The sequence below is a fragment of the Coenobita brevimanus genome, chromosome 54 (assembly GCF_032717465.1).
Source record: "Coenobita brevimanus isolate Jiangsu-jjx chromosome 54, ASM3271746v2, whole genome shotgun sequence".
NCBI lineage: Eukaryota > Metazoa > Arthropoda > Malacostraca > Decapoda > Coenobitidae > Coenobita > Coenobita brevimanus.
Genome location: NC_137007.1, coordinates 10,653,798 through 10,679,544, shown reverse-complemented (window position 1 = coordinate 10,679,544; position 25,747 = coordinate 10,653,798). Strand labels below are relative to the sequence as shown.

General features: G+C 41.9%; 1 protein-coding gene across 1 annotated transcript in view; it reads right to left on the bottom strand.

Moving 5' to 3' along the window:
• The window catches only part of INPP5E (Inositol-3-phosphate synthase), a 576,780-nt gene that overhangs the window by 198,569 nt on the left and 352,464 nt on the right, over positions 1-25,747 (bottom strand). The window contains 1 exon segment of the mRNA XM_080273293.1: positions 5,041-5,152. Coding sequence (XP_080129419.1) covers positions 5,041-5,152 — 112 coding nt within the window.

The window sequence follows — 25,747 nt, the reverse complement described above, 5'->3', positions numbered from 1 at the left end:
GGGCAAATGTGGTACCAATTTACAAGGGAGGAAACAAGGAAGAACCCTGAATTATAGACCAGTGTCTCTAACCAGCATGGTCGCAAATTGTGTGAGAGAATCCTGAAAGACAGATGGATAAAATATCTGGAAGAGATGAATATTTTGGCTGAATGTCAGTTTGGATTCAGAAGTGGAAGGTCATGTGTTTCAAACTTGTTGAGCTTTTACTCAAGAGCGATTGATGTGGTACAGGAGAGAGATGGTTGGGTGGATTGTGTGTACTTAGACTTAGAGAAGGCCTTTGACAAGGTACCTCATAAGAGACTAATGTGGAAACTAGAATATATAGGAGGACTAAAGGGGGAAACTTCTGGAATGGATGAGAGACTTTTTGAGAGACAGACAAATGAGGACAGTAATAAAGGAAAAGATGTCTGGATGGAGGGAAGTAACAAGTGGAGTCCCTCAAGGCTCAGTGTTGGTGCCAGTAATGTTCCTGATTTATGTAAATGATATGGTAGATGGAGTGAACAGTTATGCGAGTCTGTTTGCTGATGATGTAAAGATCTTGAGGAAGATAGAGGTTGAGGAGGATTGTAAAATACTGCAGGAGGATTTGGATAGGATACACAATTGGAGCCGGACGTGGGAAATGAAATTTAATGTAAAGAAATGTAAAATATTGGAAATGGGTAAAAGTACCAGGAGACCATCACTGAATTATTTTTTGGGTAATGAATTAATCACAAAAAGGAGAGAAGAGAAAGATTTGGGAGTGCTGGTCCAAGATAGTTTGTCACCAGAAAAGCAGATTAACAAGATAGTTGGAGAGACTTATAAGCTCTTGACTAACATAAGAGTAGCATTTCATTATATGGATGAGGAAATGATGAAAAAATTGATAGTGGCCATGATCCGCCCCAGGTTAGAATATGCAGCGGTAGTGTGGTCCCCACACAAAAAGAAAGATATAAACAAGATTGAGAGAATACAAAGAACAGCAATCAAGATGGTCCCCAGTCTGACAGACCTGTCATACAGAGAGGCTGGAAAAACTGGATTTGCCTTCGTTAGAGGAAAGGAGAAAGAGGGGAGACATGATTGCGGTGTTCAGGACCATGGTGGGAGTAGATAAAATTGACAAAGAAGATCTGTTTGTATGGGATAAGAGAGCAACAAGAGGACATGGAATGAAATTGAAAAAGTCAAGCTGCTTGAAGGATATCAAGAAATGTAGCTTTCCTTACAGAAGTATAGACTTATGGAATAGCCTGGACAAAGAGATCGTCCAGTCTAAAAACATAAACGAGTTTAAAGTTAAATTCGACTTATTGAGAAACAGCGACGGAAACCCACGAGCATAGTACATTCCGTGTATATCACAATTAGGTATATTCTTAAATATTTGGAACGACTTAGACAAAGAGGTGGTGCATGAGAAAAACATTCATGTGTGTAAAGGTAGACTTGATAAATGTGGATATGGAGACAGGACAACACGAGCATTGCTCAATTCCTGTATACTACAAATAGGTAAATACAAATAGGTAAATACATACACTTTCTAATGACATCACTGGGCATAAAAAAGGGTTAATCAGAGAGTACAAAGTGGCAAATAAGTGGTGATCACTTACCATGACAGGGGACGGGGCAATGTTCAGCTGTCATGAGAGGGTTATCTTGGATGACAACCTATCTACCTAGAGGCAGGCGTAAAACTATGTCGATAGCATAAAGGACCGAACAATTTGGCTGACAGAAGAAAAAATACACAGTGAGTGGTAGTAATGGGGGAGGGAGAGAGAGAGAGAGAGAGAGAGAGAGAGAGAATAAATACGGGAAATAGGAGAGCGTGTTGTATGATGTACTGTAGTGGCCTTTTACAATGGCTTTCAAAGTCAGATTATGTATGAAGAGGGTCCGGGGGACATATCCATTATCCAGAGGGAGCCATTACCCAGACATGCCTTTGGCTCTATTGTGTCGGCTAATTGAGGGATTACTGTACAGGTAGGTCCCGTTATATGACCACTCGATATATGAGAAACCAATGATATGCCCTGAGTAAATTAGGAACTATTTTTGTTATACAATCTCAAAATCCAATGATACGACATTCAGTCTGGGGCGAGGTGGGAGGATTCTAACTCTGTCATCCCAGCAAACGCATTCGCCGCCGTTTTCTCTCAACCTCAGAGCAAATTAGTGGGACTGCTCAGCTGCAGCGTTGTCAGACGTGTGATAATTATCACAAAATGCGATATTTTGGCACACTTTGCAATATGCGATGGTATGCATGTGATAATGTGATAACTTTCATAATTTCATAATCTAAAAAATAAATTGGGGATTGCAAAATTAACAAGTCTACTGAAGACTAGTACAATAGTAGGATTTAGTAACTCTTACGATAACCAGTATTACAATCTGGTAGATACTTAGCAGTTAAACAAATTCAGTAACATTAATTAATCACTCAATATATAAACATATTAATTCTACAGTAATTACCAATTTATGTAAAGAAATGCCTTTGTTTATAAGTGCAATAATTCTGATCAAAATGCGATCATTTTAACGTGCCGGGTACAATAATATGGGTTTGGGAATCTGGCAACGCTGCTCAGCTGGAGACCGTCAGCTTCCCACCTCCAACACAACATTACCACCTATAGATGAGTGTTATGCATGTTTTATATGTTTAACTCCTTAACCACGGGGATGTCGGAAGTGTGCTGTGCGCATCCTGGGGGGATAATCGTGCTCGGACTGACTTTTTAAAAATATTTGCCAAAAATCAGTTATTAGTCCTAGAATATTATAATTGCATAAGCATATGGAACATACATTCAGCTTTCTCCTGGGATGTTTGCTGAGCCTTTGTTGACTACCGTAGGAATTGTGGAGACTTCTGACGTTGGGTAACAAAGTTTCCACTTTACACTTCCTGATACCCTGTAATATGGTTACCACTGCCCGATACTATAACTACAAACACTATTCTATGAATTTCAAGTAGTTTGGAATCCATATTGGAAAAAAAAAAAAAACACTGTGAAAGCAATGTAAATTACGAGCCCATACGAGCTTTCCACCTGCGCTCGTTCCCAGATGGTATTTTGAGGCAGAGCTGTAAGAAAATGTTCTGGAAAGAGGTGAAGAGAGTAAGACACGGTGGAAGTGAGGTTAGCAGGGGAGTGAAAGATAAAAATGGAAGATTACTAGTGGAAAAGGGAGAAAAAGTGAGCAGATGGAGAGAACACTTTAAGGAATTGTTGAACATACAGGATGGAAGTAATGCGAGTATAAGTGGCTGGGGAATGGCTGGGAGAAGGAGGGAGGTGAGAAGACAGGAAGGAAGCAGTAATATAGAAGTTGTGGAAGCAATGAAGAAAGTTAAATTGGGGAAAGCCCCAGGAATTGATGAAGTGTGTGGTGAAATGCTGAAGCATGGGGGAGAGATAGTAGTAGAATGGATTTGGAAGATGTGCAGATTGGCCTGGGAGGAAGGTAGAGTCCCGGAGAACTGGAAGTCAGGTATAATTATTCCCTTGTACAAATGAAAAGGGGAAAAAGAAGTGTGTGGTAATCATAGGGGCATTTGTCTTCTTAGTATAATAGGAAAAGTGTATGGTAGGATACTTATTGACAGAGTTAGAGAAAGAACAGAGGAATTAGTCAGAGAAGAACAGGGAGGCTTTAGGAAGGGAAGAGGTTGTGTAGATCAGATATTCATTCTTAGATCTTTAGTGGAAAAGTTTCTAGAGAAGGGAAAGAAGTTGTATGCGGCTTTCATGGATTTGGAGAAAGCATATGACAGGGTGGATAGACAAGGATTGTGGAAAGTATTAAGAATATATGGAGCAGATGGGAAGTTGTTGAATGCTGTGATGAGTATGTATGATGGTGCTAAGGCTGCAGTGCATGTGGATGGTGAACTTTGTGAATTTTTCTCTTTGGAGGTTGGGTTGAAACAGGGATGTGTCATGTCTCCATGGTTGTTCAATCTGTTCATGGATGGGGTAATAAAAGAGGTACAAGGTAGGGTAGTGGATGTTGGAGTGGCCCTGGTGAGAGAGGATAGTGTTTGGAAACTCCCTGTACTGCTGTTTGCAGATGATACTGTGTTGTTGAGTGAAGACGAAGGGGAGCTGCAAGGCTTGGTGGATGAGTTTGGGAGAGTGTGTAAGAAACGGAATCTAAAGGTGAATGTAGGGAAGAGTAAAGTGATGGTCTTTGAGAGAGGTGAAGTCAGTGAATGTACAGCGAGGTTGGATGGTGAGGAATTGGAAAATGTGAGTACGTTTAAGTACTTGGGTAGTGTGATGAGTAAGGATGGAGGTTTGGAGGGTGAAGTGCTTGAAAGGGTACAGCAGGGAAGAAAGGTTGCTGGTTCTTTGAAAGCAGTGATAAGAAACAGGGAAGTGAGCATGGAAGTGAAAAAGTTACTAAATGACAATATTGTGATACCAACTCTAACGTACGGAAGTGAAGCTTGGACGTTGTTGGAAGGACACGAGTCAAGAGTGAGAGCAGTGGAAATGAGTTATTTAAGAGGAGCCTGTGGAGTCACATGGAGAGACAGGCTGATGAATGAGGATATAAAGGAGCATTGTGGTGTGGATGTGGATGTGATAGGAAGCGTTATGAGGAACACACTGAGGTGGTTTGGCCATGTGGAGAGGATGGAGAGTGAAAGACTGACGAAGAGAGTGTATGTGAGTAAGGTGGAGGGGGGAAAAGGGAGGGGGAGGCCGAGGATGAGATGGAGGGATGGGGTGGAGAGGTATATGAGAGAGGGGGGGGTGAGTTGGAAGCAGGGCAGTGAGATGGCGGGGGACAGGGCGACTTCGAGGCGATTTGTTTGTGGCCACCCCAAACGGGATTGAGGCGTCTGGCAATAGACAGATAGATAGTTAGGTAGCTTAGTGTCTCCCAACTCACAGCCTGTGTTAACTACTGTTACCTAACTTATTGCATTTTGTATTAAGGCTCCTCCTGTCTCTTTCCAATACAAGTACATTATTTCAAGGATGGTATGATGCACTGTCTTACCTGAACAAAACCAAAGAAGGTCCCTGCGCATGAAGATGGTTAGGTGAAGAACCCCAAATATGGCTGATGTGAAGAGGACGTGAGAGGGTCCAATGGTTGCTTGTAGGCGTACCTGAAAATAACTTCAGTTAAGATACTGTATACTGTACTTGAGCATTTCTCCCTTCTGCTATCCTCGGCTCCTCAGGAATCATATTTAATAATCATATTTTATAACTGGGATGCTATTTCCATTCAGTTCTAGTAACTCCGTTGAGTAGGCTGTTGTATCAGCCAATCAGGGTGGTACTCCCAAGGGGAATGGGAATGCTGGTGTTAGGGAGAGCTGCTGCCCCACTTTCACTAGCTACCGGACCATCCCCCTTTGCTGACATTTTCAGGTTGACACTAACATGGAGGGCAGACCGACATACTCTTCCACACACTTTCCTCTAACTATCTCATGCACTACTCTACATGCGCTTTACACATCACAAAACGTATCCCACTATGCACAGGAGTTCATGTCAGCTAGGGCATGCGTCCACAAAACTTTACCCCTGCTACCTAGTGGCGGACCTATTGTGGGAAGGCATGACGAGGGCTCCACCAGCATGTATTTTGGTGCCGGGACATGATAGGGTTGAACCTGTGCTAGAATGCACAGGGCATCGCGGTTCCCAGGCTGCTGCTTTGGCCCGACAGAGAGGTGCCCAAACCTGGGAGTAGCACCCCAGGAGGCTGCCCTATCAGCGGGAGTATAATGCATCCCAGGAGGCCGCCTATCATTGGGTGCACAATGGTGGGACAGTTACAGTGCCAAGGCACACTTGGGTGTCCCTGTAGCTCTCCTGGCAGGGTATCCTGAGGCCACTGCCACAACCACTGGTCAATGCTGGTGGGCTATAGGTCGCAGATCCCACGCCTAGGCCTGGGATTGTGCGAGTGGGTGGGGCCTGTGTTATGTCTCTCCCCATTATTTATTCTTACCAAGTTATGACTAGAAAGAAAGATATTCTAAGCATGCCTGAGGAAACTAAATCATCCAAGGGAATCATAGTGGTGTAATGAAATGTGGGAAGACTGAGGGGTAGAGCAGGGGAAGTGGCTGTGGCATTTAGTAGGAGGTGGGTGCATGTGGGATGTGTGCAGGGAGTCAGGTATAGAGGAGGAGTAGCCATAATGACTGCTGGGAGGGATGCACATTACATGTTGTTTTGGTAGGGTAGGACAGATGGATATGGCGGTGTGGGTATATTGGTTGGGGGAAAAATGGATGAATTTGTCATGAATGTACTTACAGTCAGTGAATGGAAAATAGTAGTGAAAATTTTGTTTGGTGGGACTATGTTTTCATTTATATTGGCGTATGCTCCACAGGAAAGCTTGGATGAGGTAGAGAAAGATAGATTCTGGTATGACCTAATACGTGTAGTCAGTGGTAGGGAGATGAAGAGATTGTAGTTTTGGAAAGGGACTTACATGGTTATGTTGGTGAAGCAGCTCAAGGACATGAAGGAGTACAAGGAGAATGTGCATATGTTACAAGGAATTAGGAAGGGGAAAGGATACTTGAGTCTGGGGAGGCAATGAACATGATTATGTGCAACACACATTTTAGGAAAAGAAATGAACAGGTTGATTACACAAGAGTCTGAGGGAAATAGCAGCCAGATAGACTATTTCATGGTGAGGAGGGCTGATAGGAGGTTAGCGAGGGATGTTAAAGTTATAGAGAGCGAAAAAAGCTTGCTGCAACACAAGTTACAGATATGTGACATGGTGCTTAAGGAGCAGGTGATGAAAAAGAGGAACTATGCACCTAGGAGAATACTGAAGCTGAAAAACCAAGCAGAAAGGGATGCCTCCTATTGCGAGATGAATAGAGTAGTGGCTGAACAGGAAGATGCTGATAGAGGTGTTAATTAACAGTACTGAGTCCTCAAGAACAACCTCTTGAGAGTTACTGATTCAGTGCGTGGATGGACAAGGGGTCCCCCCAAGACATAAAGTAACTTGGTGGTGGGATGAGGGTGTAGAAACTGCAGTTAAGGAGAAAAGAAGGTTTTTCCAAGAGTGGAGAAAGGATGGTAGCGGAGAGGAATACTTGGTTGCCAAGTGCAGGGCTAGAAGAGAGGTTTACAAGGTAAAGTCTAAATCTCAGAGACTTTACTTGATATCCTGAATAGTGGGGAAAGTAAGAATATGACATTTAAGGTGACAAACCACATGAAGAGAGAGAATAGGGATATCATAGGTGAGCAGTGTGTGAAGAATGACGAAGGAAAGGTAGTGGTGAACAGTGGGGATATTAAAGATGCCTGGTGACTGCACTACAACCAGTTGTTGAATGGGGAGAGTGACTGGGACAGGGAAAGTTTGGAGTCATCAGATCTAGTACCTGACCCGTGGCCTTTAACTGATGCTGCTAATGTGAGCAGGGCAATGAGCAGGATACAGGTGGGGATGGAATAGGTGTGTCTGGGCTGACTGCTGAAATGTTGAAAGCCTCAGGAGATATACGAGTGGGATTCGTCACTGATTTGATGAATACAATTATACACGAGTGTGTTGTCCCACATGATTGGCTGAAGAGTGTAACTGTAAATGTGAACAAGGGGAAGGGTGATGCCCTGTAAAGACGGAATTATAAAGGCATTAAGCCTTTGGACCAGATAAAGAAGATAATGGAGGGTCAAAGAGTGAATATTGATGAGATGCAGTTTGGGTTTATGCCAGGCAATGGGACCACTGATGCCATATTAATTGTTTGACAGTTTCAGGAAAAATATATAGGAAAGAAATGGGAAATGTACTTTGTTTTTGCTCAATTGGAGAAGGCCGCTGATAGTGTTCCTAGAGAGGTGGCGAAGTGGGCAATGAGAAAGCTTGGGATTGAGGAGTGGCTGGTTAGGGTGGTTATGCCCATGTATATGGGTGCTCACACCCAGGTAAGGTGAATGAAGATTTGGGTGAGGAGTTTTCTGTGAATGTTGGTGGGCATTAGAGGTCAGTCTTGAACTCCTTGTTGTTTATTATGGTACCTGAAGCCCTCTCACGAAATGGACACCCGTGGGAGATGTATGATGATGATTTGGTGCTGATTGCAGAGAATGGAAGGGAGGCAAAGGAAAGATTTAGGAAACAGAGAGATGGTACGGGGTACAAAGGCTTAGGGGTAAATGCAAATAAAACAAAAGTGATGGTATCCAGGGCAAGGGACAGTATGGTACTGAAAAAGAAGAGGGGGAGTGGCCATGTGCAATTTAACAGAAGGGCATGGGAAGTAATTCCAACTTGTGCAGTGTTTGTGATAAGTGGGTGCATAAGAGATGTAGTGGCATTAGAGGTAGACTGTGAGATAATGTTGATATCATGTGTGCAGTGTGTCGGGGAGAGCATATGAATACTGACAGATGTGAAAGAATTGAATCTGACGGTGAATCTCTCAAGTGTGTGGAAGAGTTTTGTTATTTGGGAAACATGTTATATGCTGGAGGTGGGGCAAGAGCTAGCTCTGTGGCTAGAGTGAGGAGTGGTTGGAAGACATTCAGGAAGCTGTTGCCTCTCATGACACTGAGAGGGCTCTCCTCCGTAGTAAGGGATCCCTGCATGCGGCATATGCTAGCAGTGTAATGCTGAATGGTAGTTAAACCTGGGTTGTAAAGGAAGAGGATATTCCTAGGCTCAAACATACAGAAATGGCAATGATTAGGTGGATGTGCAGTGTGTACCTGAGTGCGAGGCCTGGGAGGTCAAGGTTTACAATGGAAGAGTAGAGAGGGAGGATGGGACTGGGGTGTTGGTGTTGTGACAAGGAGAGGCAGATTGAGATGGTTTGCGCATGTGGATAGGATGGGGGATGATAAGTGGGTGCAGAAAGTCTATCTATCTACTGCCAGATGCCTTAATCCCATAAGGGGTGACCACAAACAAATCGTCTCCAGGCTGCCCTATCCGTAAAGGGTGGCCACAAACAAATCACTTCCATGTCGCCCTGTCCCCCACCATTTCACTGCCCTCCTCCCAGCTCACACACCCCTCTCTCATATACCTCTCCACCCCATCTCTCCATCTCATTCTTGGCCTCCTTCCCCTCCCTCTCCCCCCCCATCTCAATCACATACACTCTCCTCATCAGTCTCTTGCTCTCCATCCTCTCCACATGGCCAAACCACCTCAATGTGTTTCTCCTGATGCTTCCTATCACATCAACATCCACACCACAATGCTCCTTCACTTCCTTATATGTCAGTCAGTCTCTCCATGTGACTCCAAATGCTCCTCTCCTCTCAAATAACTCATTTCAAGTGCTCTCACTCTTGACTTGTGTCCCTCCAACAAGGTCCAAGTTTCACTTCCAAACATTAGGGTTGTTATCACAATACTGTCATTCAGTAACTTTTTTGCTTCCATGCTCACTTCCCTGTTTCTCATCACTGCTTTCAAAGAACCAGCAACCTTTCTTCCTTGTTGTAACCTTTCAAGCACATCACCCTCTAAACTTCCATCCTTACTCACCACACTACCCAAGTACTTAAATGCACTCACATTTTCCATTTCCTCCTCATCCAACCTCACTGGACATTCAGTGACTTCATTCCTCTCTAAGGCCATAACTATACTCTTCCCTACACTCACCTTTAGACTCCAATTCTTACACATTCACTAAACTCATTCACCAAGCCTTGCAGCTCCCCTCTGTCTTCACTTAACAACACAGTATCATCTGCAAACAACAGTACAGGGAGTTTCCACACACTGCCCTCTTTCATTAGGGTTGCTCCAACATCCATTGCCCTACCATGTATCTCTTTTATAACCCCATCCATATACAGATTGAAAAACCATGGAGACATGACACATCCCTGTTTCAATCCAACCTTCAAATAGAAAAATTCACTCAGTTCACTGTCCACATGCACCCGCAGCCTTAGCACCCTCATACATACTCTTCAAGGCATTCAGCAACTCCCCATCTACTCCATATATTCTTAATACTTTCCACAATCCTTGTCTATCCACCCTGTCATATGCTTTCTCCAAATCCATGAAGGCTGCAAACAACCTCTTTCCCGTCTCTAGAAACTTTTCCACTACAGATCTAAGAATGAATATCTGATTTACACAACCTCTTCCCTTCCTAAAACCTCCCTGTTCTTCTCCAAGTAATTAGTCTGTTATTTCCCTAACTCTGTCAATAAGTATCCTACCATATACTTTTCCTATTACACTAAGTAGACAAATGCCTCTATGATTACCACATACTTCTTTTTCCCCTGACCCTTTGTACAAGGGAATAATTAAACCTGACTTGCAATCCTCAGGGACTCCATCTTCCTCCCAAGCCAATCTGTACATCTTCCAAATGCAACCTGCACATCTTCCAAATCCATTTTACTACTATCGCTCCCCCATGCTTCAGCATTTCACCACACACTCCATCAATTTCTGGGGCTTTCCCCATTTTAACTTTCTTCATTGCTTCCACAACTTCCATCCTACTGATTTCTTCCTGTCTTCTCACATCCCTCCGTCTCCAAGCCATTCCCCAGCCACTTATACTCACATTACTTACAATCTCTACATTTCTCTATGTTCAACAATTGATTAAAGTGTTCTCTCCATCTACTAATTTTTTTCCCTTCTCCACTAGTAATCTACCATTTTGATCTTTCACTCCCCAACTAACTACTTTGGCACCCAGTATAAGTCTCTTTACCTCTTTCCAGAACATTTTCTTACATTCCACTTTACACTCAAAATCCTTCCAAATTCCTCATCCACTCTCTTCTTACTAGTCATTTCACCTCCCTCTTCCTCTCTACATACAACTCTCTCCTCTGTCTCTCATCTTCTTCCATGCCCCTGTTTCTCATCCACTCAACATGTTTTCTTCTTTTGTGCCACAGCCTCTCTCACCTCTTTATTCCATCATGCTGTTCCCTGCACCCCCTTTCGTCTTCTCTTCATCCCACACACCACCTCACATGCTGCACAGATTTCCTCTGTGAATATCTTGCACACACCTTCCACGTCCCCCATCTGCTCCAATCCATATTTACCCAATCGCTCCTCCACTTCCCTCTTATATTCTGTCCTTTTTCCATCCTCTTAATAACAACAGTAAAATGTTGATTGGTATTTGCAAGAATAATTCTTTTGTCACAACCAAATATCTATAATACAAAGACATTAGTCTCGGCAATGGCTTGTCTTATAGGAAAGAAAAAGAAAATTGGATATCTGAGATTGATTTGTGCCTAATAAAGAGTGAGATTAAGAGTGTGATTTAAAAACTAGAGATGAACCAGGGTATTATGAGATCGGATCACACACCATTTTCTGTAGAACTAGATGTGTCTGACTGTACATTTATAGATGGATAGAGCTCAGAATTCAGGTGAGTCATACTAGAAACCAGTCATCTTGCATTTTCTAAAGGGTATATCTCACCAATTAGTGGATGCCAACAGATTTGCAAAGGAAATGATGACATGTATGCCACCTAATCTCTATGACATCCAACCTGATCGCTTGTATGGTTTAGTGGAGGAAAGTTGTCAGATTATGGACAGGGATGCTAGGTCATGTAAAATACAAATAACTGAAAATGATGACAGATGGGACACTGCTAATCCCCGTTGGAAAAGGCTTCTAGATACCAAAGAGTGTAGGTTCATTTGGAGAGCCATAAACTGGAGAGGTGAAATCTCCAACACAGACCTGTCTCAACCTTCGGACATTGATTTAAAGTTCATTTTGAAAACCTGCTGAACCCAAAAACTATTACTAGAGATGAAATTGACAATGTTAATACAGATGATGCCCCATATGTACCTGTTTTGGATGACCCTATTGCACTTAGTGAACTAGAAAGAGTTATGAATAATGTAAACACCAGGAAGAGTTTCACAGGAATATGTCCAGGGCTACTGAAGTGGCTCCCAGCAGTTTGGGTTGCATTTTTATTACAGATATTTAATATAGTGTTCTATGGTGTATTTTATACCATAACCTGGTGCCATGATAAATTAATTACATTATTTAGGAGTGGTGACAGACTGGTTTGTGGGAATTATAGGGGAATAAGTATCATGGACTCTCTAGGTAAGATCTATGATATTATAATATTAAACAGATTACGACTATGGTGTTCTATTGACAAATGTCAGGCAGGAGCTCAAAATGGGAGAGGATGTATTGAACAAATCATGGCTTTAAGATTACTCACTGATTTTGTAAAATGTAAAAATAAGAAATTATATGTCCTATTTATAGATTTTAGTAAAGCATATGACAGAGTTCCTAGGGGTAAACCAACTGAACATCTGAAATCATCTGGATGTGCTTATGTGATGCTTTCTGCTATTAAAGCTGTATATAAATGTACACGTAGTATTTTGACGTCTGCTGTTATATCAACATCAAGTGGCGTAAGACAAGGTGCCCCAACAAGATGTTTACTTTTTGTTTGATATATTGATAAGATGGTAAAAATAATGAAGCAAGCAGTTGTGTCAGATGGATTTTTAGGCACGTTACACTGTACAAGTATGCTGCTGATGGATGACACAGTAATTCTTGCAACATCTCGAGAGATGTGCCAAAAAAAGCTGGAACTACTATTAGAGTATTGTGATGAACATGGTATGGTCTTAAATGAGAAGAAATCAAATTTTTTTGTAATAAATGGTGAAGACACTGGCAGATAATCGTTTTATGCTCATAGGTTAGAAATAAAGTATAGTCCAGATTCTTTGTATCTTGGAGCTTGGTTTACGGATGATGGGAAAATGAGCTCAGTTCTTCAGTTACAACAATTACATTGCTCAACTTTTGTTAATAAATTTTCCGTTTTCTGTGCAGTTAACACAACTATGCCTTTTGTGTATGAAATGAAAGTTTTTGATGCTGCAGTGTCATCACCTTTGTACAGCACAGAGACTTGGCTTACATCTAATACCAAATGCATTGTTTGTAAGTATAATACACTAATAAAGTGTCTGCTTAGTGTTAGAAAAAATACTAGTGTTAAGCAATGCATGGTTGAGTCAGGAATTCCACCAGCAGAGTTTGTCATATCTAAGATGAGAAGGACATTATTAGCAACTAAACTTCAATCCCCAGAGGGTAGGGGGGGTTTCAAGAATACTCCCCCAGTATCCCTGCTTGTCGTACGAGGCGACTAAAAGGGTTGGTGGTGGGTTAGTGCCCCACCCCGTAAAAAGAACTAACTAAAAAAGCGAAATAAAGCGCCTTGGACACGGACGGACCATACGTTGACGACTAAGGAACAGACAAAGGACATTCTTAGGGTGGGAACGTGGAATGTGAGAGGAGTGAATGATGAAGTGAAAGACAGAGAGATTGTTCAGGTGCTTGAGGATGCAAAACTGGATATATGTGGATTGACTGAAACTAAATGGTAATGTGAAAGGATGAGAGAATGGGAATATGGTTTAGGTATATGTGCAGGAGTCAATGAAAATGAAAGGGCAAGAGAGGGAGTATGTCTGATGATAAGCAAGAAGTGGAAGGAGAATATAAGAGAGTATGGAACAGTGGGTGCAAGGATTGTATGGGTGAGGATGAAAGTAGGTATACAAGCGTGGGCGATTGTATGTGTGTATGCCCCGACAGAGGATCGAGTGGCAAGAGTGAAAGATGAGTTTTGGGCGAGTGTAGAAGCGTGTATGGACAAGTTTGAGAGGAGCGAGAGAGTGCTGTTGATTGGAGACATGAATGGCAAAGTTGGGAATGTACGAGTGGATGGAGTGGTTGGTCAGTGGGGTGTGCCAGCTGTTGTAGATGGGAATGGAAGTGCTTTGGTGGACATCTGTGCTTGTAAGGGATTGGCAATAGCCAAAACCTACTTTTGGCATAAGATGATCCACAGGTATCCATGGAGAGTAATGAGGAGGATGGATGGTGAACTTGTTGAACGAAAGGCAATGATAGACTACGTGTGTGTGGATGAGTGAATGAGAAGACAAGTGTTGGATGCAAGAGCATGGAGAGGGTGGGGGAATGGAGTCTCGGACCATCACTTAGTGATGACCAAGGTAGAGCTGCAAAGAAAGTGGTTAAGGAGACGAAGGGGAAGACAGGAGGAAGCAACTCCTGTGAGAAGAGTGGAGAAATTGCAAGATAGTGAGAAAATGACAGAGTATAAAAGCAAAGTGGAAGAAAGATTGGGAAGGTATGAGCTAGAGCAGATGGAAGGGGTGGAAGACGTATGTAAGATATGCATGGAAGAGATAGGCACAGCGTGTGAGGCGGTTTGTGGAGTGAGGAGGAGATGCAAGGGTATGCAAGGGACAGCTTGGTGGAATGATGAGGTGAAACGAGCTGTGGAACAAAAGAAGAAGGCATATAGTGAATGGCTAGCGAGTAGAGGTAGGTGAGAAGATGAGAGAGAGAAGAGAGAGGTATATGTGAGCAGGAGAAGGGAGGTTAAGAGACTGGTGAAGGAGAGTAAAAAGAAAGTGGATGAAGAGTTTGGGAGGAATCTGAGTGTGAAATGGAGGGAGAGTAAGAAATTGTTTTGGAAGGAGGTAAAGAAAGTAAGGCAGTGTGAAAGGGGAAATAGTAGGGGAGTGAAAGATAGGAATAATAGATTGTTGGTGGAGAAGAAAGAGAAACTGAGGAGATGGAAGGAGCACTTTGAGGATTTGTTGAATGTAGAGAGTGATAGCAGTGTGAGTATAACTGGTTGGGGAATGGCTGGGAGAAGAAGAGATGAGAGGAGGGAGGAAGAGATCAGTAGGGCAGAAGTAGTGGAAGCGATGAAGAAGATTAAGTTGGGAAAGGCCCCAGGAATTGATGGAGTGTGTGGTGAAATGCTTAGGTATGGGGGGTGAGATTGTTGTGGAGTGGATATGGAAGTTGTGTAGATTGGCTTGGGAAGAGGGAAGGGTTCCAGAGGACTGGAAATCAGGTATAATTGTTCCTTTATACAAAGGAAAAGGGGAGAGAGAAGTATGTGGTAACCATAGGGGTATTTGCCTACTTAGTGTGACTGGTAAAATATATGGTAGAATACTCATTGACAGGGTTACTGTTCCTTTATACAAAGGAAAAGGGGAGAGAGAAGTATGTGGTAACCATAGGGGTATTTGCCTACTTAGTGTGACTAGTAAAATATATGGTAGAATACTCACTGACAGGGTTAGGCATATGACAGAGGAGCTAGTTGGAGAAGAACAAGGGGGATTTAGGAAGGGAAAAGGGATCTCAATGTGAGACTGAAACAGGGTTGTGTGATGTCTCCATGGTTGTTTAATATATACATGGATGGGGTTGTAAAGGAGGTGCAAGGTAGGGCAGTGGATGTGGGGGTGGCTCTCATGAATGAGGGTGAGATTTGGAAGCTTCCGGTGTTGCTGTTTGCTGATGATACAGTACTGTTGAGTGAAGATGAATGGGAGTTGCAAGGTTTGGTAAATGAATTTGGGACAGTGTGTAGGAGGAGGAATCTGAAAGTTAATGTAAACAAAAGTAAAGTTATGGTGTTTGAGAGGAATGAAGTCACAGAGTGTGCAGTGAGGTTGGATGGTGAGGATATGGAGAATGTGAGTGCATTCAAGTACTTGGGTAGTGTGATGAGTAAGGATGGAACTTTGGGGGATGAAGTGCATGAAAGGGTACAGCACGGAAGGAAGGTTGCTGGTACACTGAAAGCAGTGATGAGAAATAGGGAGGTGAGTATGGAAGTTAAGAAGTCACTGCATGATAGTACTGTGATCCCTACCCTGACGTATGGAAGCGAGGCATGGACCTTGCAAGAGGGGAACAAGTCAAGAGTGAGAGCAGTGGAAATGAGTTACTTGAGAGGAGCATGTGGAGTGATGTGGAGGGACAGGTTGACGAATGAAGAAGTGGAGGAACGCTGTGGGGTGGATGTGGATGTGGTTGAGAAGATTAGGAGAAATACACTGAGGTGGTTTGGACATGTGAAGAGAATGGAGAATGAAAGACTGACTAAGAGGGTGTATGTAGGTGAGGTGGAGGGAGGGAGAGGGAGAGGGAGAGGTAGACCGAGGATGAGGTGGAGGGATGGAGTTGAGAGGTATATGAGGGAGGGGGGGGGTGAGTTGGGGGGAGGGTAGTCAAATGGTGGGTGACAGAGCGACTTGGAGGCGTTTTGTCTGCGGCCACCCTTTGTGGGATTAGGGCTATAGATAGATAGACAGACAGATGATTTATGTAGAGAAAGTAATACAAAAGGTTACAGATTTTCTACCAATGCTATGGGGTTTGATGCTGCATTTAATTCATTGGAAAGTATTAAGAATTCTATTCGAGATATGCTAGAAAATGCTATGAAATCTGTTATGTATAAATTGGTTTTAAGCCCTTCCCTTTCAGTACACAAGATATATGAAAGTACTAATAGTTCCATAACAGATTATGCTGGCATATCATATACAAGGCTTCGTCTGATGTCGCATAGTTTAAGAATAGAAAAAGGGAGATGGAGTCGAACACCACCTGCGTTAAGATATTGAATATGTGACAGAACAGAAAGTCAGGATGAAAGACACGTTCTGTTAGAATGTCCACTGTCTACTGACTGTGGTTCTCAGTGTTGGACAGTTCTCCATGGAAAGTCTGTTAAATGTGGATGATAATCCTGGAGACCAATGTGACTATTCACAATGTTTTGCAAATATATAAATAAATATGATGCAACAAATTAACATAACTAGATAGTGGTTAAGTATAGTCTGCATATAGATTAATTTGAATGTATAATGACAAGCAGAACTCTTTTACAGTATTTTATATGTGTTATCTGGTCAATCTGCACACACACTTGGGATATTTATATTCATATTTGTGAGTATGAACATATGAGTTATTTATTTTAACAGTGTAGTGTACAGTATGCATCCGAATTCATGTGTTGAATGAGCATGTTCAAGTACTTTTTACTTGCATGTGCTTTACATATGTGTGTAAATGTATAAGGACTTCTTATGTACTGTCAATTTAAACATAGTGATAAAGTGAGACTTTGTGTATATAAGAGTAGTGTGAGTCATTGTTTTTTGGGATACCGAGTAAAATTCTATTAAGTTGCCCTCTCTCATGAAGGAATGGAATTGCATATATTGCTGGACAAAAAAATTGTGTGTGGAGTGCCAAAACTATTTATGTGTGATTCATTTTGTATTATACATTTTTTGTCAATAAATTAACTAACTACCCTTTCCACCCCTCTTGCATATACTATTTCCTCCTTTCTTCCCCTTCTTCTATTTCTCCATTTTGTTTAGACACTGATTCTGACCACTACCAAGTGGTGGTCAGAGAGTCCATTCCCCCAACCTCTATATACTCTTGCATCCATTACACACATTCTCATCCTGTCATCCACACATACATAATCAATCATTGCCTTCCGTTCATTCAGTTCACCATCCACCCTTCTCATCACTCGCCGCGTATACCTGTGGATCATTTTGTGCCTGAAGAAGGTATTGGTTATCACCAACCCCCTTCTGGCACAAATGTCCACTAAAGCACTGCCATTCTCATCCATCTCTGCTGACACACCCCACTCACCACGGTGAGTTGATCAAATTTTTTGACTGGAAGGGAGTCGCTCATTATGAGTTTGTTCCATGTGGTCAGACAGACAATAAAGAGTTTTACTTAGATGTCCTACAGCGTTTTAGGGAGGCAGTGTGAAGGAAGAGGCCTGAGGTGCAGACACTGTAAACAAAACCTGGATGCTGCACCATGACAATGCACCTGCTTACACATTACTCCATATCTGTGACATTTTGGCAAAGTATGAGAAGACTATCATCCCCTAGCAGCCCTATTCTCCAGATCTGGTCCCGGCAGACTCCCCCCCCCCCCAGTTGAAATCCACCCTGAAACGTCACTAATTTCTGATGATAGAAGATATAAAAGAAAATTTGCCAAGTAAACTAAACACATGTTCACTCAAACACATGTACCTTAATGACTAAGTGATGTGGCAAAATGTGATTAATGTTAGACTAAAGCTCAAAGTCCTTGCTATACAGTTCTCCCACTGCAATCAAGATACATGCTGCTAATGGTGCACTATTTAAAAAATTCTGTTTCTTTTTGGACAGACCTCATATACCTATAGTAATGGGGAGGAAGGGAAAGCACATTACAATATTAACTTCCAGTCATTTTCCATGAGCAACAGTTAGTATACAGGGAAAGGCTATCAAAAAGAGGCTAAGGTGGACTGAACACTGAGCCATGACAGTCCATACAAAAACACCAATGTCAATCCTGACAGGAGATGGAGCACAAAGAGAAAGTTACAAGAGAATCCAGGTCCATTATAAGTTAACTGAGTGAATAATTACAACCCAGAAATGTGCACAGAAGCAGATAACTCCCACCTCTCCCACCTACTGTAAATCAAATCTAGAAGTAGAAGTTTGCATATATAAAAAATTAAACACACTGGGGAATATGAAGGGGAAGGCACTTCCCAGGAAAAGGCCATAGAAACAACAGATAAACCATTAAACATGGGGGAAAAAACAGGTCCCAAATGTCATATTATACTTGCATCAAATGAGTTTTGCAAGTACCCTTAGAAAGAAGTCTTGCAATCATTAGAAGTGATGATTAAAAGAAATCATTCCACACTTAACAGAGGTGAGAAGTGGGTGCATTAATACATGGCTCCAATTTGCCCATTAGGCATGATGACTTTTCTCCAATGCCATGAATAGTTCACCCTGTCTTGGAAGACAATATCTATGGTTATGGGAATTGCATAAGTCACCTGTAATACAAGAGCTTTTGTAGAAGGATTAGCACCACAACTTCTCTGAGCACCCTTGCTCCATATGATGTATGGAGAACCAGGGAGCCCATTCCCTTGACTTATGATGGAAAACAAATCAGATGTCCCAAAACTCACCTGCTCTTTGACCTTGTAAAATGCTGTTTCTCATTCTCTGCTCTCTCCTTTTGAAGGCACCTATAAGTAAACTCAAAAGAAATGAAAAGAGTGAACAGTGTGGAGGCCTCCGGACTTCAGGCAGTTGGTTGGTTTTAAAAAGTCACCACAATGTGGGACACAAGTGCAAATGTGACCAAATATGGCATTTTCTGTCACTGCACAGATGTATCTGTCATAATGTGGGCCATGTGACAGCTCAGTAGCTCACTGTGCACCTCCCAGACAGTGACATCACTCTCCTGCCATCCCTGTATGCTCTAGGCAGAGCACTTGCAGACCACAAACACACCATGCTGCCCAGGGATAGAATGTGTTGTAAGCACCCACTAAGATTTGCCTGCCACCATGCCTTCTCCAAAGCATGGAAGACAATCGAGCCCCTGAGCATGCCACTTGTAAGAACTACAGTGCCTCAATGTTGGATGAGAGTTAGTGTTTGATGCAGCCCTAGCTTTGGTTGAATGGTAACTAACTTTTTACACTACAAGAAAGGAAAGGGAAGGCATGTCCATCAACTTGGTGCACATTTGGCAGCAGGAGAAAGCCTTCTATGCAACAATGAAACATAATTGGTACAAAACCCAGGATTATAGGCACAGTGTGGCTGGTTCAACTCATTTGTTAAGATGAAGAGTTAGAAATAGGCAAGAATCACAGTAAGTGAAGTGCAGATGAGGTACTGGCAACTGAGTTCCCTTGGATTACGAATGCAGTTATCAAGGAAGGAAGTTCCAGCAACCACCAGATTCACGAACTCGACAAGACAATGCTTTTAAGGAATGCAATCCCCAGTTCTAAGAACTGTACATTTCAAAGCAACAACTTTAAGCTAAGCAAAGCAAGGCAGATAAGTCATCTATCTTCATAATATTTGCCTTCATTCAAGCCTGTATGCATAAGATGAAGTCTGTTTGAACAACCTACTCAAGATGGGAGACTCAGGCATTCAATGGTACTATAATAAGGGATGGATGACATCATGTGTATGCTTGGAATGGTTCAACAGGCACTTTGTGACCAAGTCAATAAAGAAGTCTGAGGAGCTCAGAGTTACTGTACAGTACCCTTGCATCCAGTACGTGTTTGTCCAGTACTATTCTCATCCTGTACAGTTGGCAAAAAAAAAAAAAAAATTTATTACTGCAGTACACATTTGTTTGGCTAGCACAGATTGGCCGCGCAAAGTGGACCAAATCCTAGGAGTTCTACTCTAGTACTAACATGCTGCGTCCAGCACTACTACCCACATGTCCTAGGGAAGATGGCCAACACCAAAGAACGTTTCCCTAGTACTGCTGCGCCAGTCCAGTATGCTTTTCTCAAGACTCATGACGTGTGCCAGTCAAATTGCAGTATTGCACTTCCCCCTGATGACGAAGATGACGATGTGCCAGCACGTGACTATGAGGAATTTATGAAGGAGATTGAGGCAGAAAGGCCTCCTCAGGATCATGAAGGCCCTCCTCTAGGAGGTCAGTAGGACCTCCTACAGCCTCAGAAACCCCTCCCTCTTCCCACCCAAGCCCATCACCACTCACCTTAAAGGATGGTAAAATCTTAGTTGTGTCAAAATGTAGTTAAGCTGGATTTCGGGAGGGCTTTTTCAACGATTGTCTGACATTATTCATTTTTCCCATAAGTTCTGTTGTTTGTCCAGTACAGACTTTGTCCAGTACAGTAGTACTGTCTGACAAAAATACCGTACTGGAGACGACAGTAATGTACTTTTAAAATCCTCCTTCCAGCCAACAACATCCCTACCTTCCTCAAAGATCTGCACCCTAACATCTGTGTTATGTTTTTATCCTCACAGACAAGTTCCTCAACTCAACCAATTGTCCAAGAAATTGTTGCAACAATTAAGAAATTATCAATGTAAGCTGTATGACCATCTTCGTGCTCAGACTGATTCCCAGCAAGAACACAGGGATGTCGAAAAGTAGTGAAAGATTTCCAAAGACTCAGACTATCTTGACCTAGTATCAACTGCTTCACTGATGAAAAGGACACCTGTGAAAGCAATATAGCTGAAGCTGAAAATGTTTGTGATGTTAACAGTTTATTAATGAAAATCTTACCAGCCTTGCCAATTTGGGGAAAGAAATTCAACCTCTAAAAGGCAATGGAATTCCTGATGGAGTTTTAAGCACGGTAAATTGAGTTGAAATTAATCGTGCACGGCATGCACCGGTACACCACCTCTGTACTCCTCTGCTGAACACAGCATTTCATTGCCCACAAACAGCAACACAATAGGCAGTAGCAGTAGCAAGAATGCCAGGTGTGGAGTCAGTAATGGCAGAAAAGATCTTGGAGGTAACTAATGAGGCCATGGCAAACCAAGAAAATGAAAGTAAAGAGTTCTATCGTCTGGACACTTTGAATAAAATTCTGTCTGTTGTTGAAAACCTGAAAGTGTTGTTTTGAGACATCAATAGAGAACTAAGGTGCTAACAAACACAGGCAAAGCTGTGAGTTACTATGAGGACAACTATATAGAATGTAAGAGGGACACCTGCTACACAGCAGAAGCCATGGGTGATCCAATGGAATATGGATGAACCAGATGTTTCTGGGCTCAAGGTAATTAAGCTGTTTATTTAGGGGTTATGACTGTGGGGACTAAGGAATAACCCAAGCGGTTTCACAACTCAGGGGAATAGGTTTAAAAAAAACCTTCTCCACAATTGTCAAAATTTAAAGTGATCAACTGCTTCTGGGCTCAGGGTAATTTAGTTGTTTATTTAGGGGCTATGATTATGGGGACAAAGGTATAGCCCAAGCAGCTTAACAACCCAGGGGGACAGGTTTATTAACCCTTCCGCACAACTGTCAAAATTTTAAGTGCAAATATTGGAATTTGAAGGTTATAAGGTAATCAGCCAAAACGTCTATTTCATTGCTAGAGAAGTTAACGGGTGGTAGAGCAGGATGGGTAACATGAGCTATAAATGACCGTAATGAAGCACTAGAGGAAATACCACTGTCAAAGAAGAAATTAAATAGTCTTTTGAACATATTAAGGGACAGATGGACTAAGTATGAGGAAAGTTAGACCAATCTAGAAGCAGCTATTGTGAAGGAAGATGATAAAGATTTGTGGGAATCAGAAAATACGAAGTATGAAAACCTAGAGGAATGTACAGAATAACAATCAAAAAGTTACTTGAAACATAATCAGCTAATTCTACCACTGAAATGTGAGTTGTGGGCCTGCATAGTAAAGCCACACTACCAAAAATTACACTCCCAGAGTTTTATGTAGAGATGAATCTTTGTGGGAAAATTTTAAATACTTAGTCCATGACAGACCAGACCTCTCCAATGTAAGTAAATTCTCTTATCTGTTAGAAGTCAAGGGCATGCCTTGTAAGTTAAGAAGTGAATTATAATTTTCCTGGTTATATCCTGATTCAAAATTTCAGACCCAAAGGAGGTGTATGTTGCCTTGCTAAATCAGAAATTACCCTAGAGGAGATTACTAAATTTAATTGTCCTTTTTTCGACTATTCCATATAAAAATTAAATTCTTTTGGTAAAATGAAGTATTTCTGTTGTGTTTATCGTTCCCCTAATGCCCCTCCACAGCCGAGTTTATTTGACTCTCTGTCTTCAGAACTTAGTATCCTCAACATTAATACTGCATCAGAAATTACTATCCTGGGTGATTTTAATGTCCATAATGTTGAATGGCTCACTTACAGTATTCAGCCAGAACTGATGATTCTTATCTTGAATGTGAGCTATTTGCAGACTCATTTATCTCATCCAGTTAGTCAATCAACCTACCCATGTACCAGACAACCCCGATCAAAATTCCCACCTACTGGACTTGTTTCTAACAACCAATTCAGATAGTTATAATGTCAAAGTGAAGTCCCCCCTCAGATCCTCTGATCATTGTCTGATACAAGCCACCAATTCAACACCTACCACACCTTTCTGCTCTGTACCTGTCATGGTAACTAAATGGCACTATGACAGGGCAGCCTGGGAGGGTCTCCAAAATTTTTCATGGATGTTCCTTGGGGCTCCTTTTTCTCTTAAGATGTAAACACCATACTGGGCCACATACAGGATTTCATTAAGGTTGGCATGGAAACATTCATTTCCCATCAGAGTTACAGAAAAAGATGTAATTCACCTAAAAATGGTCTGACCACAACTGTGCTAGAAGTAACAGAACATAAAACAATAGCCTATAACACTTATACATGGACCAAAACTAAAGAAGCCTTTAACTATTATACAAATATCAGAAATCATGCCAAAACTATTATTCATCCGTCCATCCATCATCCAGTCCTACTTTTCCTCATGAGGAGTGCAGAAGCCAGGGTCTAGGCAAGTTGGTCCTAACATTTAAGATGAGAGTGATTTAAAATTAGAGTCGTTTCATTTCGTTTCGTTCGTTTCATTTTTAAAGGCTCCCGCATGCTTGCATGCGTTGGCCTTGGTCACCTAATGGCGGCTCTCCATGCTGCACGATCTATTGCAGCCTCCCTGTTCAGTCCCTTAACCCTGAGGTCACACTTAATAACCTCATCCCATGTCTTTCTCAGTCTACCTCTCATAACCCCATCCCCAATATTAACACTTCTCACCTTCCTCACCCAATTATCATCCCCCATCCTCTCCACATGCTCAAACCATCTCAATCTACCTTTCCTCATCACAACACCAATACACTCCAGTCACATCCTAGCTCTCAACCCTTCCATCGTAAACCCAGCCCCCCCGGACCTTGAATGCAGGGACGCACTACACATCCACCTAATCACTGTCATTTCTGTATGTCTGAGCCTGCGAATATCCTCCTCCCTTACTGCCCAGGTCTCACTACCATACAGCATTACACTCCTAAAGCCTTGTACACACCAAGATACAAAGTCATGCAACATTGTCTCTGGACTGTCTTGCATCTGTCTTAGAAAAATCTAAATTTGTCTCGCAACAGTCACTAGACACTGTCTCTAGACACGTACACACTGAGGTACTTTATCCAGCAAAAGTCGCGCAACAATGTCACAAGACTGTTGCACAACTGTCTCAGGAAAGTCTAAATCAGTCGCTGGACAGTCACGCGACAGTCCAGAGACAAGATTTTGGCTGTATCTTGTCTCCCACTAGCTATGGGAGACAAGATACAAGTTGCTTGGTGTGGAGTGCTATAGCAACGGATGACGGAATTTTTTTTTTCCCTTTTTTTTAATGTTCGCATTTTAAAATGCACGCCTCCTGCTATGAGGCATCAGTATTCACATATTTTAACATTATTTATGCATAACAGTTGTACATACATTGAATAATTATATGTATATGGTTCAATCCTAAATAATTACAGAGTATAATTGAGGCCCCTAATAACATTGTGTACCAAGCACCACTGCAAGCAAAACTGAGTTAAGTATACCACTATGTAGCCCAAACCCTCTTTGATGTGGAGAGCAACCACGAGGTACAGAAAGCAACTGGCATTAGGGTCCAAATTCCCTTTCTGTAACATGGTCTCACTGCCCGCTTCCCCTCAGTGCGTTGACAAGCCTTCATGTGGTCACAGCATGTACCAAGTGTCTCCCAGCAATGTGTTGTCAGGTGTTACCAGATACTAGCAATTCTTTATGCTCACACCCATGCATTTTTTTTCATAGCATTATTAATTATTGTACCATTACTCTAACATAATGGAATGTTTTAGCATAAAATTGCATGATTTTAAGGGTAAGTTAGCCATAATGTACAGAAAATGGGAATGGCAGAGAGCTCAGCAAGACATTGGCAACTGTGATCTGGGAATCTGTCGCGACGTGACACAGTTTTTTGTTTGCCAGCCGGCCTAGAACACTGCCTGGATTAACTGGCTATTTTCAGAGCTGTTTTAGTGTTTTTTCTCATTGTCTCGAGAACATGAGTGACTCTAGTAGTGAGCAAAAAGCTGCTGGTCCTTCTCATAACAGAAAAAGAGCTTACCATTATTCCCAAATGGCTAAAATGAAAGATTTCTTTTTTTTATAATGGTTTTTAATTTCTGAACATAGTATTACATACATCTATTTTGCTTTTGTAAACATTCCCTATTGATATCATTGGTTGGTATTATTGTTAAAAATGCTTATTCAGAGTACGTTTTGTCTCTCAATAAACACAATGGAGAAAAATGCAGCTACTGTTGTACCTTTCAGAATGCTACTCATTTCTCTTCTACCAAGATTAGCATGACATGAAAGTACAAACTTCATGCTAAATATAAAAAAAAAAAAAGCACTAAAAAATATTCACTAGTTCTAAAGTTATGGCATTTTGAAAGTTAAGCAACATTAACTGCAGTTTTATCCGTTTTCAACATGTGGCGTTCGGTACACTATGTAATATATACATATTACAACAAGTGACAAGCCAAATGGCTTCCAGTACACAAGGAAACCATTTACTACGCTGGGTGGTAATCATATAACCAAATTTTGGCGCCTGGTGGTTTAGTGAGTAATTACGGCGCTCCAATCTGATTGAGCCGGTGGACTGAAGAGGTGAAACGGGCTGTGGCACAAAAGAAGAAAGCATACAATGAATGGATGAGAAATAGGGACGTGGAAGAAGTTGAGAGGCAGAAGAGAGAGTTATATGTAGAAAGGAAGAGTGAGGTGAAAAGATTAGTAAGAGAGAGTAAGAAGAGAGTGGATGAGGAATTTGGAAGGAATTTGAGTGTAAAGTGGAGGGACTGTAAGAAAATGTTCTGGAAAGAGGTGAAAAGAGTAAGACAGG